Source organism: Lissotriton vulgaris, chromosome 1_1, assembly GCF_964263255.1.
Source record: "Lissotriton vulgaris chromosome 1_1, aLisVul1.2, whole genome shotgun sequence".
NCBI classification, from domain to species: Eukaryota; Metazoa; Chordata; class Amphibia; order Caudata; family Salamandridae; genus Lissotriton; species Lissotriton vulgaris.
Genome location: NC_141685.1, coordinates 1,673,164,527 through 1,673,182,834, shown reverse-complemented (window position 1 = coordinate 1,673,182,834; position 18,308 = coordinate 1,673,164,527). Strand labels below are relative to the sequence as shown.

The 18,308-nt window shown below is 44.0% G+C and overlaps 1 protein-coding gene across 1 annotated transcript in view; it reads left to right on the top strand.

Annotated features, from left to right (window-relative positions):
* The window catches only part of LRGUK (leucine rich repeats and guanylate kinase domain containing), a 390,949-nt gene that overhangs the window by 161,928 nt on the left and 210,713 nt on the right, over positions 1–18,308 (top strand). The window contains exon 7 of the mRNA XM_086918919.1: positions 15,211–15,354. Coding sequence (XP_086775045.1) covers positions 15,211–15,354 — 144 coding nt within the window. The remainder of the gene's footprint in view (positions 1–15,210; positions 15,355–18,308) is intronic.

Here is an 18,308-nt window from a genome sequence, read left to right as displayed (position 1 = left end):
AGTTTCGTGCGTATTGGTGTTGGCAAGGTTTTGAGGGATTTTGGCGGTTTTTGGTCGAGATTTGGCCGTTTTATGGCTTTTTTTTGTGTTTGCGGGGGGCACGTATTCGGGTTGAAATTCGTCCCCGTTCCAGTGGATGGATTGAGCTGATTTTTGGTGAGATGTTAGGGAATCGCTGGAACTAGTGTCCAGCCAAGTTTGAAGCGGATCGGAGCAGTGGAAGTGCTTTAAAGAGCAATTTGTGTGCGGAGTAGCGAATTGTCATGTTATTCAATGGGAGTTTTTGGTGCGCATGGAGAAGGTGAATTTGGGATGTTCCAGTTGCGCTAGAGGGACGGGGCTTGGGTGAGCTGTAGGGAGAGTGGATCGGCAGGTGTGCCGAATTTTTGGGATTTGTTGGCCGAAGGGAAGGGTGTGCTTGGGCAAAGTCGATTTGGTGAAAACGGTGCGTTATTTACATGAAAGTTGAAAAAACACTAATAAAAGCAAAGCTAAAAAGCCACCTCATTACAAACAGAATGGCTTTAACTTAAATGAGGGCGAGATCTATTGCATTTTCAATGCTTGTTTACTTTGGTTCCATCAAGAAGGCATTCAGATGTGTCACACATTTGCAATAAATTCTGAATGTTAGCACTCTAGTTGCACATTAGATCACTGTAGTAAAGCTACTGCTCACCAGGGACGTCTGCTGCTGGTATTCAAAGTGCATGTTTCAGTCTGCATGTCAGAATTTTTTTAATGAAATAGAAGAGGATTTGAGAAGTCACTCAAAATGATCCCTAATTTTTCTTTCTGAAGCACTAATCATACTTTCTATGGCAAAATTAACCCCCTCATGTTGTTCCTTTTTAAATTGAGTGTTTTCAGACTTACCACTTCATTCCAATCAAGATGGCTTCTGGTGTGCCATACTTTTGTCATAAGTAAGACTGTTAGCGCTCTAGTTGTTCTTTAGAACACTCTGATACATTCTGTCATTGGGCTATACTTGGGGTACATCTGGGTGATATTTGGGCTACATTTAGGCTCTTTTGTCTCTGGTGGCCATCTTGCGAGACTATGTCAGAATTTTTTAATGAAATTGAAGAGGGTTTGAGAAGTCACTCAAAATGTGCCCTAATTTTTCTTTCTGCAGCACTAATCATAATTCATATGGCAAAATATACCCCCTCATTTTGTTCCTTTTTAAATTAAATGTTTTAAGAGTTACCACTTTATTCCAATCAAGATGGCTTCAGGTGTGCCATACCTTTGTAATAAGTAGGACTGTTAGCGCTCTAGTTGTTCTTTAGAACACTCTGGGACATTCTGTCATTGGGCTATACTTGGGCTACATCTGGGTGATATTTGGGCTACATTTGGGCTCTTTTGTCTCTGGTGGCCATTTTGGGAGACTGCATGTCAGAATTTTTTAATGAAATAGAAGAGGATTTGAAAAGTCACTCAAAATGTGCCCTAATTTTTCTTTCTGCAGCACTAATAATACCTTCTATTGCATAATATACCCCCTCATTTTGTTCCTTTTTAAATTAAATGTCTTAAGAGTTACCACTTTATTCCCATCACGATGGCTCCAGGTGTGCTATACCTTTGTAATAAGTAGGACTGTTAGCGCTCTAGTTGTTCTTTAGAACACTCTGGGACATTCTGTCATTGGGCTATACTTGGGCTACATCTGGGTGATATTTGGGCTACATTTGGGCTCTTTTGTCTCTGGTGGCCATTTTGGGAGACTGCATGTCAGAATGTTTTAATGAAATAGAAAAGGATTTGAGAAGTCACTCAAAATGTGCCCTAATTTTTCATTCTGCAGCACTAATCATACTTTCTATGGCAAAATATACCCCCTCATGTTGTTTCTTTTTAAATTAAATGTTTTAAGAGTTACCACTTTATTCCAATCAAGATGGCTTCAGGTGTGCCATACCTTTGTAATAAGTAGGACTGTTAGCGCTCTAGTTGTTCTTTAGAACACTCTGGGACATTCTGTCATTGGGCTATACTTGGGCTACATCTGGGTGATATTTGGGCTACATTTGGGCTCTTTTGTCTCTGGTGGCCATTTTGGGAGACTGCATGTCAGAATGTTTTAATGAAATAGAAAAGGATTTGAGAAGTCACTCAAAATGTGCCCTAATTTTTCATTCTGCAGCACTAATCATACTTTCTATGGCAAAATATACCCCTTCATGTTGTTTCTTTTTAAATTAAATGTTTTAAGAGTTACCACTTTATTCCAATCAAGATGGCTTCAGGTGTGCCATACCTTTGTAATAAGTAGGACTGTTAGCGCTCTAGTTGTTCTTTAGAACACTCTAGGAGGCTGCAGTAGAACACAAAGGAATCAACTGACAGTCTCTGTCCTTGTTGGATGTACATGTTTTACTGAGAATGTCAGACTTCATTTTCACATGACTGAGAAAGATAATGTGAATTTACAGAAAATATGCTTTCAGTTTAGCTTATAGATCCCCTTCCAAACCACTGTGGGAAAATCATGAGATATTAGTTTTCTTTCAAACAATATTCATGATATCACAGCAGAAGGTTTTTTCACATGGTAAAATCACTGTAGAACCCACCACAATTCCTAAAACGAGTATGGTACCATCAACAAATGATTTATAATGTAACTAAAGTCCTAAAACCCTCTATTAACTACAATGCTTTTTAATGAGGTGCTATCATGTATATTGGTCCCAAGATGGCTGCCAACACTTCTTGGATGAAGTGCTGACAGCCAATCAGATCAGATGTGTGGTTAGGCTCCGCCCAGATATATATATTTTTTTGAACCTAAATTACTCAAAATCCACTGGAGCACATATATTGAGACCTAGCAAAGGCACATCAGGCTAACAGTCCCTATAATTTTGCCAAGTTTCGTGCAAATCCATTCAGCCGTTCGAGCTAAAAGTGAGGCCAACCGCCCTATGGAAATTAACATGGGAAAAATGCGTTTTGGGACCCCCCTTTTTTCTCGGCCCCCCCTTGATGAAACCCCCCCAAATTGTCAGGGGCTGCTCAGAAACAAAATGTTCCATTTTCCTGAAAATTTCAGCCAATTCCGTCCACAAACGCCAAAGTTATTAGACATAGAATTTTCAAAAATCCCATAGAGAAAAAATCCTAACTATATATACCTACTGGCGACCGCCAGTAGGTAATATATATATATATATATATATATATATATATATATATATATATATATATATATATAAATGCTATTATCAGTATTGCATAGTTTTCAAGAAGCTTTACAATGTATAAATGACACAAGAACACGGGCTCCGTGTCAAAAAATATCAATTAAGTCCATATTTGAAATACATTCAATGTATGCTTTTAGAAATAATTCCATATCACTTAAAAGAAAGGGAATAGAAAGTTCAGAAGCAGTAAAATGCTATATAACTGCAATGTGTGTGGTTCTAAGTGCCTGGTGCACATATGTGCTCACACATGTGCAAATTGCATAGGCAACGGAACAAAAGTAGTCAGTAATCGGTGACAGTGAATGTTCAATGTTCAAGCAGTAAAATGTTATATAACTGAAATGGGTATAGAACTTTCCTTTCCCTTTTTCAATTGATACGCAATTAATTCTAAAAGCATACATTAACTGTATATCAAATAGTATTTTTCATCACTGAACCTGTGTTCTTGCATTATTCATTGCTCCTGCTTCCAGGTGATTCTTTGAGGAGGTCAGCCCCTGTTTCCTTTAAGCTTATAATGTATAAAAACAGCCCTCACACTGGATCCCAAATAACAGAAGAAAATGCATTTTTTATCATCCCATTATAAATATATTACTTTATTCTGTTGTCTTGCATGTTGAAAACATACCACTTAAAATTAAAAAACATCACTTTGAAAACATTGGATAAGAACAAAAATACTGATAGAATGACAAACACTCTCATTGAGAGAATCCTCTAATTTCCCAAGCAGCTGGTAACAGACATTTGTGTCCCATTGAAAAAGAATATCTTTCAAATGATAATTATGGAGGCAAAATCAATAGTTCAAAATTGTTTCTTCTCCAGTTACTTCTGGACTGTGAATTCAGTGCTCTGCAATACACGCAGTAGGATGAATTAAGTAGAAGCATTTTCACAAAGTGCTCTCATCATTCCTGTTAACTGGGATTCCTCTATGTGGGACACAGGACCTTCTCGTTTCTCGGCATTAAGAAGCAATCTCCCCAAAGAAATCAAGCCCCAGTACACAACGGGTCCAGGTCTCCAAAATTCCACCCGTGAAACAGCTGTTAACGGGGCAACGTTCCCACTGATCAGCAGCCTCCTCTGATACAGGACTGTTTTAGTCTTCTGGGACTTCAGGTTCTCAGGAAGAGAGAAAGTTTCACTGAAAGCAGGCAGCTTTTCTCAAGAGGGGTAGGCCCAAATGTACCCATGAGCCTGTTCTGGTTAACTCACTCCCCTGATCCTTGGAACCGCGACTTGAGTCAAGACTATACCCAGAAGACGTAGAAGTGCGGGGGACCCAAGGAACCACCCGAGTTAAGTAACCAGGAACCCCATAGAGGCTGTGTGCAGAGTGGGAACATGACCACGGACTCAATACAAGTCAACCGGTAAGTCGCAGTTGCAATTTTAAAGAAGAAGGACCCTTAAGAAACCCTGTGGAAGACAGAAGGTTGGAGAGCCACTCCGCCGTGGATACCCTAGGAACCAGGATCCCTACACCAGGGAAGCCGGGTGCATAGGTGTGAAGTGGTGTCGGAAACCACAGTCAAACCCAATGGAGGGCTTCAGGAAGATGCTGCTGCTGAGGAAGGTGAAAGTGTCCAGTGGAACCCAAAGGTGGATTCAGGTTGAGAAGTACCTGCAAGCAGATGGGACAGAGTCTATGCCACTCAGGAGTGACCAGGAGGCGCGGAAGACGAATGCCCACTGATGCCGAGTGTTGCCGGAGAGATGACGGTGACCTTGGAGCTGCAGCTGTGAGGACCAGGCGACGCTGTGGAAGACCAGCACCCGGTCACGAGCTGTCCCACGTCAGATGTCGACAGTGCCCGTCAAGCAGACTGAGTGGCGCTGGCAAGCGCCCCACCCTGCTCCAATACACTAAAACCTGTCTGGGAAGTGGTCACTCCTCCCTGTGACAGGATACCTATTGTTCTGCCTTCCCTTGCTCGAGCTTGGCTCAGCATCAGGAGGGCAGAAACATGTCTCTGGTTGACAGCAGCCATGTTGTGCTGTCTGGGTCTACAAGACTGGTATCAGGAGCACTAAGGACCTTGGAGGAGCTTTACAGTGCATGGAATCATACCTCCCACACCGTTTATGGTGTGCTGCTATGATTCCAACATGTTTGATACCAAACATGATAGGGTTAGTTACAGCCAGTTAAGAGATAGTCATCACTTAATGATGCATGGCCACTCTCTGTATCTTAATGGCTGATGCACTTACAGCCTGGGAGAATGGACTCCGAAGGCTGTAGGCATGTCCTGCTAATGCAGGTGCATCCTCACACTTAAAACCGAGCACCCTGCCTTCAGGATTGAAAAGGCCTGGTTTAGGGGGTGACTAATAGGTTTTTAAGTGCAGTGACCCTAGATATAGGTAAACCTATATCTTTCGTAAGTGGTGCTAGCACCAGCTTACACAGGCTGCAATAACAGGCTTGTAGTTACAGTTCGAGTGGTCCCTCATGGGTGGCATAATACTTGATTCAGCTCATGGGGGACCCCTGGTGTACCTGTGCCCTGGGTACCTCAGTACCATATAAAAGGGACTGATAAGGGTACATCAGTGTCCAATCTGGGATGTACCTAAGTACTTACCATACCAATTTAGGGGAGAAGCACAGAGACTGGTTTCCTGATTAGCAGGATCCCAATCAGAAACAGCATAACACCAGGCAAAATGTGGGGGTAACCATAAAAGTAGATCCTACTTTCCTACACTACTACACAACCATATTGATCCTAAATAATCTGCTAGTTAGCTTATCACTTAGTGACAGGGAATGGACACACACTCAGTCGCAACTATTATATACAGAGATCCAAAAATAAGGGTCTAAATGGTAACAAACATCATTGGCAGATAGAACGCCTCGCATCTTTGTTTCGAAATAAAACACCTTACATTATTTTTCTTAATTATTCCTCTCCTGCATTAAGGTTTGTTCACTTCCTAGGGGTTAAAGCAATATTTAAGTACTACCTTAGAAAACCATCAAGATTAGGAAATGTAAATAACTGTTTGGTACTCTAGAGATGTTAGCACAGTCTTAGGTACCTCAGCAAAGGCGTAGATACCACTAAAGAGCACACTGCCAGATAGATTGTGCTATGTATTACTATGCCCTACCAGAAAGCCAGTGGGCCTGTTCAGGGTGGCTCCTCATGAGAAACTTTCATTAAAATTTGCAGACCTGTCACAAGTCTATATCTTGCCACACATAATTTTATGGACTACTTCTGATTCTGTCATGGAATCTGCTTTCCAGAACTCTAGCCAGAGTTTGTTTAGCTGAACTGCTGCTGTCTTTTTAATATTTTCGTGGTCTCCTGTCTTACCAATAACTCTATACGTGAGACTTGCCATCCTATTCTATGTGTATGGATCTTACGTACACTACACTTCATTCTTGGGCTCAAGAACAGGATGCTTCCTTGTACACTCGGTTAAATCACTCTCTGATCAGACCACTGCTTTTCAGCTCAGTTCATGCACTCTAGTCATTTTAAAAGGTAGAGTTGCAAAGATTATTTTAGCTTAGTTACTCTTTTTAATGAAACCTGATGTCCCTCTTTAAAAACTTTATTCTACTTCCCGCTAGTCAGCCAGATATTCACTGTTTATTAATTCAATAAAGATAACATTTCACATAGAAATGTGGGTCCACTGCATTCTCTTTCTAAGAAAAACTTTTAGTGGTGGGTCCAAGGACATGAGTATGTCTAGTACAAGGTATGTATGGTAGATTAATTCCACATTTCAGATTGGACATAGAATTTTCAAAAATCCCATAGAGAAAAAATCCTAACTATATATACCTACTGGCGACCGCCAGTAGGTAATATATATATATATATATATATATATATATATATATATATATATATATATATATATATATATATATATATAAATGCTATTATCAGTATTGCATAGTTTTCAAGAAGCTTTACAATGTATAAATGACACAAGAACACGGGCTCCGTGTCAAAAAATATCAATTAAGTCCATATTTGAAATACATTCAATGTATGCTTTTAGAAATAATTCCATATCACTTAAAAGAAAGGGAATAGAAAGTTCAGAAGCAGTAAAATGCTATATAACTGCAATGTGTGTGGTTCTAAGTGCCTGGTGCACATATGTGCTCACACATGTGCAAATTGCATAGGCAACGGAACAAAAGTAGTCAGTAATCGGTGACAGTGAATGTTCAATGTTCAAGCAGTAAAATGTTATATAACTGAAATGGGTATAGAACTTTCCTTTCCCTTTTTCAATTGATACGCAATTAATTCTAAAAGCATACATTAACTGTATATCAAATAGTATTTTTCATCACTGAACCTGTGTTCTTGCATTATTCATTGCTCCTGCTTCCAGGTGATTCTTTGAGGAGGTCAGCCCCTGTTTCCTTTAAGCTTATAATGTATAAAAACAGCCCTCACACTGGATCCCAAATAACAGAAGAAAATGCATTTTTTATCATCCCATTATAAATATATTACTTTATTCTGTTGTCTTGCATGTTGAAAACATACCACTTAAAATTAAAAAACATCACTTTGAAAACATTGGATAAGAACAAAAATACTGATAGAATGACAAACACTCTCATTGAGAGAATCCTCTAATTTCCCAAGCAGCTGGTAACAGACATTTGTGTCCCATTGAAAAAGAATATCTTTCAAATGATAATTATGGAGGCAAAATCAATAGTTCAAAATTGTTTCTTCTCCAGTTACTTCTGGACTGTGAATTCAGTGCTCTGCAATACACGCAGTAGGATGAATTAAGTAGAAGCATTTTCACAAAGTGCTCTCATCATTCCTGTTAACTGGGATTCCTCTATGTGGGACACAGGACCTTCTCGTTTCTCGGCATTAAGAAGCAATCTCCCCAAAGAAATCAAGCCCCAGTACACAACGGGTCCAGGTCTCCAAAATTCCACCCGTGAAACAGCTGTTAACGGGGCAACGTTCCCACTGATCAGCAGCCTCCTCTGATACAGGACTGTTTTAGTCTTCTGGGACTTCAGGTTCTCAGGAAGAGAGAAAGTTTCACTGAAAGCAGGCAGCTTTTCTCAAGAGGGGTAGGCCCAAATGTACCCATGAGCCTGTTCTGGTTAACTCACTCCCCTGATCCTTGGAACCGCGACTTGAGTCAAGACTATACCCAGAAGACGTAGAAGTGCGGGGGACCCAAGGAACCACCCGAGTTAAGTAACCAGGAACCCCATAGAGGCTGTGTGCAGAGTGGGAACATGACCACGGACTCAATACAAGTCAACCGGTAAGTCGCAGTTGCAATTTTAAAGAAGAAGGACCCTTAAGAAACCCTGTGGAAGACAGAAGGTTGGAGAGCCACTCCGCCGTGGATACCCTAGGAACCAGGATCCCTACACCAGGGAAGCCGGGTGCATAGGTGTGAAGTGGTGTCGGAAACCACAGTCAAACCCAATGGAGGGCTTCAGGAAGATGCTGCTGCTGAGGAAGGTGAAAGTGTCCAGTGGAACCCAAAGGTGGATTCAGGTTGAGAAGTACCTGCAAGCAGATGGGACAGAGTCTATGCCACTCAGGAGTGACCAGGAGGCGCGGAAGACGAATGCCCACTGATGCCGAGTGTTGCCGGAGAGATGACGGTGACCTTGGAGCTGCAGCTGTGAGGACCAGGCGACGCTGTGGAAGACCAGCACCCGGTCACGAGCTGTCCCACGTCAGATGTCGACAGTGCCCGTCAAGCAGACTGAGTGGCGCTGGCAAGCGCCCCACCCTGCTCCAATACACTAAAACCTGTCTGGGAAGTGGTCACTCCTCCCTGTGACAGGATACCTATTGTTCTGCCTTCCCTTGCTCGAGCTTGGCTCAGCATCAGGAGGGCAGAAACATGTCTCTGGTTGACAGCAGCCATGTTGTGCTGTCTGGGTCTACAAGACTGGTATCAGGAGCACTAAGGACCTTGGAGGAGCTTTACAGTGCATGGAATCATACCTCCCACACCGTTTATGGTGTGCTGCTATGATTCCAACATGTTTGATACCAAACATGATAGGGTTAGTTACAGCCAGTTAAGAGATAGTCATCACTTAATGATGCATGGCCACTCTCTGTATCTTAATGGCTGATGCACTTACAGCCTGGGAGAATGGACTCCGAAGGCTGTAGGCATGTCCTGCTAATGCAGGTGCATCCTCACACTTAAAACCGAGCACCCTGCCTTCAGGATTGAAAAGGCCTGGTTTAGGGGGTGACTAATAGGTTTTTAAGTGCAGTGACCCTAGATATAGGTAAACCTATATCTTTCGTAAGTGGTGCTAGCACCAGCTTACACAGGCTGCAATAACAGGCTTGTAGTTACAGTTCGAGTGGTCCCTCATGGGTGGCATAATACTTGATTCAGCTCATGGGGGACCCCTGGTGTACCTGTGCCCTGGGTACCTCAGTACCATATAAAAGGGACTGATAAGGGTACATCAGTGTCCAATCTGGGATGTACCTAAGTACTTACCATACCAATTTAGGGGAGAAGCACAGAGACTGGTTTCCTGATTAGCAGGATCCCAATCAGAAACAGCATAACACCAGGCAAAATGTGGGGGTAACCATAAAAGTAGATCCTACTTTCCTACACTACTACACAACCATATTGATCCTAAATAATCTGCTAGTTAGCTTATCACTTAGTGACAGGGAATGGACACACACTCAGTCGCAACTATTATATACAGAGATCCAAAAATAAGGGTCTAAATGGTAACAAACATCATTGGCAGATAGAACGCCTCGCATCTTTGTTTCGAAATAAAACACCTTACATTATTTTTCTTAATTATTCCTCTCCTGCATTAAGGTTTGTTCACTTCCTAGGGGTTAAAGCAATATTTAAGTACTACCTTAGAAAACCATCAAGATTAGGAAATGTAAATAACTGTTTGGTACTCTAGAGATGTTAGCACAGTCTTAGGTACCTCAGCAAAGGCGTAGATACCACTAAAGAGCACACTGCCAGATAGATTGTGCTATGTATTACTATGCCCTACCAGAAAGCCAGTGGGCCTGTTCAGGGTGGCTCCTCATGAGAAACTTTCATTAAAATTTGCAGACCTGTCACAAGTCTATATCTTGCCACACATAATTTTATGGACTACTTCTGATTCTGTCATGGAATCTGCTTTCCAGAACTCTAGCCAGAGTTTGTTTAGCTGAACTGCTGCTGTCTTTTTAATATTTTCGTGGTCTCCTGTCTTACCAATAACTCTATACGTGAGACTTGCCATCCTATTCTATGTGTATGGATCTTACGTACACTACACTTCATTCTTGGGCTCAAGAACAGGATGCTTCCTTGTACACTCGGTTAAATCACTCTCTGATCAGACCACTGCTTTTCAGCTCAGTTCATGCACTCTAGTCATTTTAAAAGGTAGAGTTGCAAAGATTATTTTAGCTTAGTTACTCTTTTTAATGAAACCTGATGTCCCTCTTTAAAAACTTTATTCTACTTCCCGCTAGTCAGCCAGATATTCACTGTTTATTAATTCAATAAAGATAACATTTCACATAGAAATGTGGGTCCACTGCATTCTCTTTCTAAGAAAAACTTTTAGTGGTGGGTCCAAGGACATGAGTATGTCTAGTACAAGGTATGTATGGTAGATTAATTCCACATTTCAGATTGCATGGCCTAGTAGAGCTTCCTGCTTGCCCTGGCTATCAGTGTTGGTGTTTGTTAGTAATGTCATTTAAGACAGGATCATGTTCTTTGAACGTTACGGCTTTTCTGGTAGTTACGCTTATACATTGGCCTGGACACGTTTATGGACACAGACCAGCATTTATCCACTTACATTGGCTTCTCTGGGAACCTTGTATAAAGATTACAATATGTTGCCTTTGCCTCATAGCATCAGCAGTGCTTTTTAGGTCTCGCCTGTCGATGCGCATGCGCATCGAGCTTGCGAGACTATGGGGGCTTAACCACTCTTTAACTAACTTGCAAGGAATCGTGGCGATTCCTTGCAGTGCCCGTGACTTTTAAGCTCAATGCGCATGCACATTGAGCTTAAAAGCGCGTGCACATCAGTTCCCTCAGCCGCTCTCCAGGCCCCTGCTGCTTTCACACCCTCTCCCCGCTCCGCCCCCTCCCCTGCCCGCCGTGTCGCATTTCTCCTCCCCCCTCCCCTTATCTGCCTTCCCTCCGTCTTGTTTGTGTCGCATTTCTCCTCCCCCCTCCCCTTATCTGCCTTCCCTCCGTCTTGTTTGTGTCGCATTTCTCCTCCCCCCCTCCTCCTCCTACTCTCCTCCCCCCTCCTCCTCCTACTCTCCTCCCCTGCCTGCCGTGTCGCACCTCTCCCCGCTCCGCCCCCTCCCCGCCGTGTCGCAGACACAGAAGCTTGTTTTTCCTGTAAGTATTCTCAGTGCTGTTTCATCCGCCTCCTCTTCACACTCGAGCCTTGCCGCCGCCTCCACTCTTCGCCTCGCTCTCCATGCTTGCTACTTACCCTCTCTTTTCCACGCCTTCGCCCCCAACCCTCGTCCTCAAAACCTCCCCTCCCTCTCTCTTCCTCAGCCCCCATCTTTATCCCACCCTCTCTCTCCCTCATAGGTCTATTTACCGGCCTCTCTCCTCACTATATCTCCTCCTGTGTCGCCCCCACACGGCCGTTGCCCCTCACCCCCTTCCGCTTGGGCCTTCCTACCTTCCAGGGGGGTCCCCGTCTTCCCTGCGGTTCTCCCCCATCACATGAGTGAATAGTGTACAACGCAGTGCCTTCCACAGGGGCCGCTGGGAGCTGCATTGACTGATGCCTGCTGCAGCCGCAGGGCACACCTCGCTGCACACAGCCACGCGCTGGGCTGAGTTCCCACTTCCAGGCCGGTGGGGTGCTCACTCTCCGCTCCCTCACACTACCCGTCATTCCCTCCAGCACTTAGTGCGCTGTGTGTATCTCTCCTCTCCCCCAATTCCATATGTTATGGCTGAGATGCTCCCATTACAATACAAATGCAGTGCCCACACCCATGCCGCTAACTCTTCTCCGTAGTGAAAGTTACCTCACACTCCACGTTTATTACTAGCCTCGCTCTCCATGCTTGCTACTTACCCTCTCTTTTCCACGCCTTCGCCCCCAACCCTCGTCCTCAAAACCTCCCCTCCCTCTCTCTTCCTCAGCCCCCATCTTTATCCCACCCTCTCTCTCCCTCATAGGTCTATTTACCGGCCTCTCTCCTCACTATATCTCCTCCTGTGTCGCCCCCACACGGCCGTTGCCCCTCACCCCCTCCCGCTTGGGCCTTCCTACGTTCCAGGGGGGTCCCCGTCTTCCCTGCGGTGCTCCCCCATCACATGAGTGAATAGTGTACAACGCAGTGCCTTCCGCAGGGGCCGCTGGGAGCTGCATTGACTGATGCCTGCTGCAGCCGCAGGGCACACCTCACTGCACACAGCCACGCGCTGGGCTGAGTTCCCACTTCCAGGCCGGCGGGGTGCTCACTCTCCGCTCCCTCACACTACCCATTCCCTCCAGCACTTAGTGCGCTGTGTATCTCTCCTCTCCCCCAATTCCATATGTTATGGCTGAGATGCTCCCATTACAATACAAATGCACTGCCCACACCCATGCCGCTAACTCTTCTCCGTAGTGAAAGTTACCGCACACTCCAGGTTTATTACTACAGTGGAAAGTTCAAATTCCAGTTTATTACCACAGCAGCATAAACATAAGATAAGACAATGATTGTGTATGCCTCTTACAACTATTTAACACAGAAACAGCTGTACCACTCAATCATGAGGCCCCTTCAGTCTGAATTTACCTTCGGCATACATTTAACCCCTTACATCCTCGTTTTAGTTAACCACACCCACCACCACTACATCCACCACCCCATCCACCACCACCCCATCCACCACCACCACCGCATCCACCACCACCACCGCATCCACCACCACCACATCCACCACCACATCCACCATCAACTCCAAATCCACCTCCACATGCACCACCACAACCACTGCCACATACGCTGCCACATCCACAGCCACATCCACCGCCACCAGATCCACCACACCCACCACCACCCCATCCACCACCACCACCACCGCATCCACCACCACCACATCCACCACCACATCCACCACCACATCCACCGCATGCACCACCACCACATCCACCACACCCACCACCACCACACCCACCACCACCGCATCCACCAACACCACATCCACCACCACATCCACCACCACATCCACCACCACATCCAACACCACCACATACACCACCACATACACCACCACATACACCACCACTTTCACCACACCCACCACCACCACATCCACCACACCCACCACCACCACATCCACCACACCCACCACCACCACACATCCACCAACACATCCACCAACACTTCCAACACCACCGCATCCACCACCACTGCATCCACCAACACCACATCCATGACCACCACCGCATCCACCACCACATCCACAAACACATCCACCACCACCATATCCCCCAGATCCACCACATCTATATGTGTGTGTGTGTGTGTGTGTGTGTGTGTGTGTGGCTCTGTGTGTGTGTAGGTGCAAATGCAATGTGCTTGGATTTTCGTCACAATAAAATACACTGAACATAATCTTCACAAAACTTATTTACAAACGTTTAAGGTATTGCCATTATAAATTAAAATAACTTTTAATTAAGTATTAATCATTTACAAAAATAAAAGCCATTGTGATTTGTAATATCAATACATCTAAGTCACGTAAATACAACACACATTGCATTACAAATGCTATAGGTGTCACATTTGCGAAAGTTAAAACTATTGACATTGTAACTGACAAAGCTATTAATTTTGCTATTTTAAAAACCAACACATAAATAAAAAAGTGTCATTTACAATAACAATCGCTCAAACTTTCCTAATGCGAGACCTATTGCATTTCCAATGCTTGTTGATCTTTTAGATCTTTTACTGCCGATCAGAACAAATTAAAGATAGCCCAAAGAAGGGCTACCAAAACGTGGTATGCAGACTGAAAAAATGAAGGGAGAGGTCAAAAATAAAATAGGATTAAAGTCTAAAAGAAATTGTCAAAAAATTGACAGAATGAAATTTTTTAGCAGAAATGTTTTCCCAGAAAGCACTAGTGAGAACTGAGAAGGGAAGTGTGCATAGCGTAAAATTTGCCACATGCCATTCAGCTAAAGCCTTACAAATGCACACTGTAAAAGTCTATTCCTTTCCTCTTATATCAAACATTCATCATCGCACTCCACTTTACATCTTAAAAAACAAATCTGAAGAATGCATTGCATGTTGCATTTTCCACCTAGGAATGGGATTCCCTTTCTATAGAAAAGACAAAGCATCACTTGAGCTGCTCTTACAAAGTTTTTGTGTTTCTTGATCCCTTCTAAAAAATGTTAGTAAAGACTGGCTTCCTTATTCCAAGCATAGAAAATGTTCATGGGACCAGCACTATTTGCCTGCGCTTAGAATACTCTCTGATATGCTCAATGATGGACACGAAGATCTGCTTTAAATCATTCCCTGCTTTTTTCTGAACAGCGCCCTCTGTGTTGCAGGCACAGTTGCTGTTTCTTATTCTTTAAGGTAGTGTGCTTATAGATCCTAATATAAGATTTGTTGGAGGAATGAGAGGTTCAGGTGCAGCGTGCAGATGTTCTACACTTAAAGTGAGGTGTGACTACTGAACTGGTATTCAGAAGAGAAGTCTACCTAGATTCAACACAAGGGACAGCTAAGAGTAAATCATATATGCTGGGAATGTCATAGGCTTGTGAGACTGACCTGACTGCCCTCCTGTACCATCAGATTCTGTATTACCACACTGTGCTACCTAGCATGCCTCCGCTTAATGTTCTTAACCTCAGAGACGTGCATTCAAAGACCTGTCCATCCACTTCTGTGTTATGAACCTTGATCACTCATGTAATGTGTCTGTCTTTAAATCCTAGGCATCTAATCATATTCAGCAGATTACTGGATTGGAAGACCTGATGTCCCTTCACAAACTAGACCTGTCGGGTAACAGCATCAGTAGCTTAGAAGGCTTGGAGGAGCACGATCTCCTGGAGACCATCAATTTACAGGACAACAAGGTAATGTTGTTGTTGGTGTATGAGTATGTGCTTAATTAACCCTGACATTGGTCGTGCTTTGTAATTTTTCACTTAGATCTTTTGATCACTGGGCTTCTCAAGACCTAAAATAGTAAAACCCAATCAGGTTTCAAGAATGGCCATAAGTATGCGCATAATCTCCACTGAAAAGGCATTCTATCCTAAATGTCACGTTATTCCGAAAACCTGACTGTATTTTACTATTCGGTGCGTCAACAAGCTCCGTTTTTATTAATTGTATGTGGATACAAATATTTTGATTAGTAAAACAAAATATATGCAACGAACGCAACTATCGGTGTTACGTTTCTCCGAATTAATGAATTTCAGTAAAAGCCAAAATCATTGCCATTCGTGCCATCTGCACCATTAAAAGTAAAAGGACGAACGTAATCCACTAATATGGAACTTGTTGAAACCTTCTTTTGAAAGATGACCAGTCTACTTCTGCCCTCCCCCCCTCCCATTTAAAAGGTGAAGAGTCTGATGCTGTGTCTGCTCGGAAAGCGTCATGTCTGCAGCGGCAGCTTCTCGGAGTCTGACCAATCCTTTGCTGTTGCTGCAGCTTCTCGCCCTGAAGGATGTCTGGTGCTGTTACTGCATCTTCACCCCTCTCAATGATGCCCTGTTATCTGCAGCTTTCCTTTGTAGATAGACCGTGCAGTGCTTAATGGTAAAAGAATAAGTGCCGGGGCCCCAGGTTTTCCCAGAAGCATGTGGCCGGCCCTATTCAAAGTCGGGTGATGAATATCAAGGCTGTGTTTTCTTGATTACACTTCATGCCTCTTAATCCACCACCAGCCATTTCCTGCCTCTTTATTTCACTCTTGTGGATTCTTTTTCATCTCTGCTTTCTTCCTTTTCACTTTTTTCTGTCTATCCTTCTTTCCCCATTGTGTATTTGTATCTCTCTTCTTAGTCGCCAAAAAGGGTACCAGTGGGCTCCAGCTACAACCACTGGCTGAAGTTGAGCACTGATGCCATGTCTGTTGCTGTAGCTTCCCTTCATCCTGAGCGGTGCCCTCTCTTGTGGTATGGGAAATGTTTAATTGAAAAGTGAAACTGGCGATAAGTACCTTTTTTGTGTTTTTAGTCTGCCCAGGGAGCGAAAATGGGTGTACAAAATCTGCTCTGGCAAGAGCAGTAATAAGAAGAAGTGGATTTCATGCCCACACTCTGTAATTCATCCATTTTCGGGCTGATGTTGCCTCCCAGGACTGCAAAACACAGCGAAGGGGTTTAGGGCTATAGGAAGCAATTCTAATTAGCTGAAGAGTGGTCCTATCACAAGGACTTTTTATGATTGGCTGCAAGGTTGCCAGTTGAATGACTCCTATTTTGTCAGACTCATTGGACACCCTTTTCCAATCGGAATAGGGTCATGTTTTAGCCTATTCGGATTGACTTCTAGTGCCAGTCAAACCAGCTGTTCTACAAACTTAGTTAACTGCATGTGAGCAATGCCCTGGGGAAGTATCACCTGTAGTTTTTTTTGCCCATTGTAGGTGGCAGGAGATCACCTAAAAATAACAAATATGTGGACTAAAAATAATAATAAAAAAAAAATCCTAGACCTAGACTGATTGCTGCAGCTTCGCTTGTATTCAGTGGTGTAGATAGCACTTTTACCGCCCGGGGCGATCCCAGAGGTTGGAGGTGAGAGTTTGAAGAGTGGCAACAGATGACGAGCGGTGGGGGTGTTGGGGGAGGTAGGCAGGTGGACGACAAGGGAGAGGAAACCTACCATGCGCTCGCCCCCAGCCGTGGCCCATGCAGGTAAGAGCAATGGGGTGGTGGGGCTGGGTGGGGGGAGGGATTTCGACAAACGACCATGAGGGAAAATTAAATAAATAATTAAATTTCCCTCGTTGTCGTTTGTCGAAATCTCACCCCCACCTGGCCCCACCGCTCATACCTGTGCAGGCCGCATCTGCCTGGTCATGAGTCATTCTTGGTAGGATCAGGCTAACACTACTTCACCTGAGAGTTGTGAATTGGAACCATCTTACGGGTGAGCAGAGGACAAAGGTAGAGTACAGTAGTCCCAATCATGTTGGAGTGTAAACCCCTTATTCAAAGAGATGTAGTGCTTTAAGCTTCGGTGGGGTGAAGCAGCTACTTCAATTCAGAATAAGTAGTCAACTAGTGGTTGCCAGACACACATGACTTTTTTTTAACAGTGTGTGAAAAAGGGTGCTGTGAAAGTCCCATAGGTGTGGGAGTTCTGCAGGGCAGCTAAGCATATGGTGCCAACATGCCCCCCATGTAATAGCGTGTGCCCTGAATGGTATAGTGGGTGGAGACTGCCCACCCAGCGACCACATGACTGAAACAAGAAAGGGGAACAACAAGTGAAACATATATCACTGAGCCAACAGGGCACAACAGTGAAGTCTTTCCAAGTGGAAACGAGTGCAGATTGCTGTAGTCCCTCTAGAGGTTTACCCCTCCTTGGTTACAAATCGAGCTGATGGGGATACTGGGAATGACAGCTTCCTGGTCGATGGAAAGCAAGTATTAAAACATAAGGGCTAACAAAGTCCAATGTTAAATATTTCTCTCCCGATCCCCGTGGTCCGCCTAAATTGGGACCAAAGGATCATGCACAGCTCCCTCTTGATATGAAAAGAAGATTATGAACAAGTGAATAAGTTAGCCATGTGTGGATGTAGTCAGTGAGGATTCCTTTTTCATGTTCTGGAGATGGGTTATGATGTCTTGTTTGGCCTTTTGATGAGCACGTTCTTTCTTCAGCGTTTCGTGTTGAAGGCCACAAGCCGGCTTCCATGCTGGATGCCATCTGTCCCCAGCTGCTGTCTGGTGTAGGGAGGAATGGAGATTCCACTAGTCGGGTCCTCTGGTATCTCCAGTAGTGTCTTAGCGTGTCCCAGAGAGCTTATTAAACTCAACTTCCCCTTCCATTGGAAGATAAG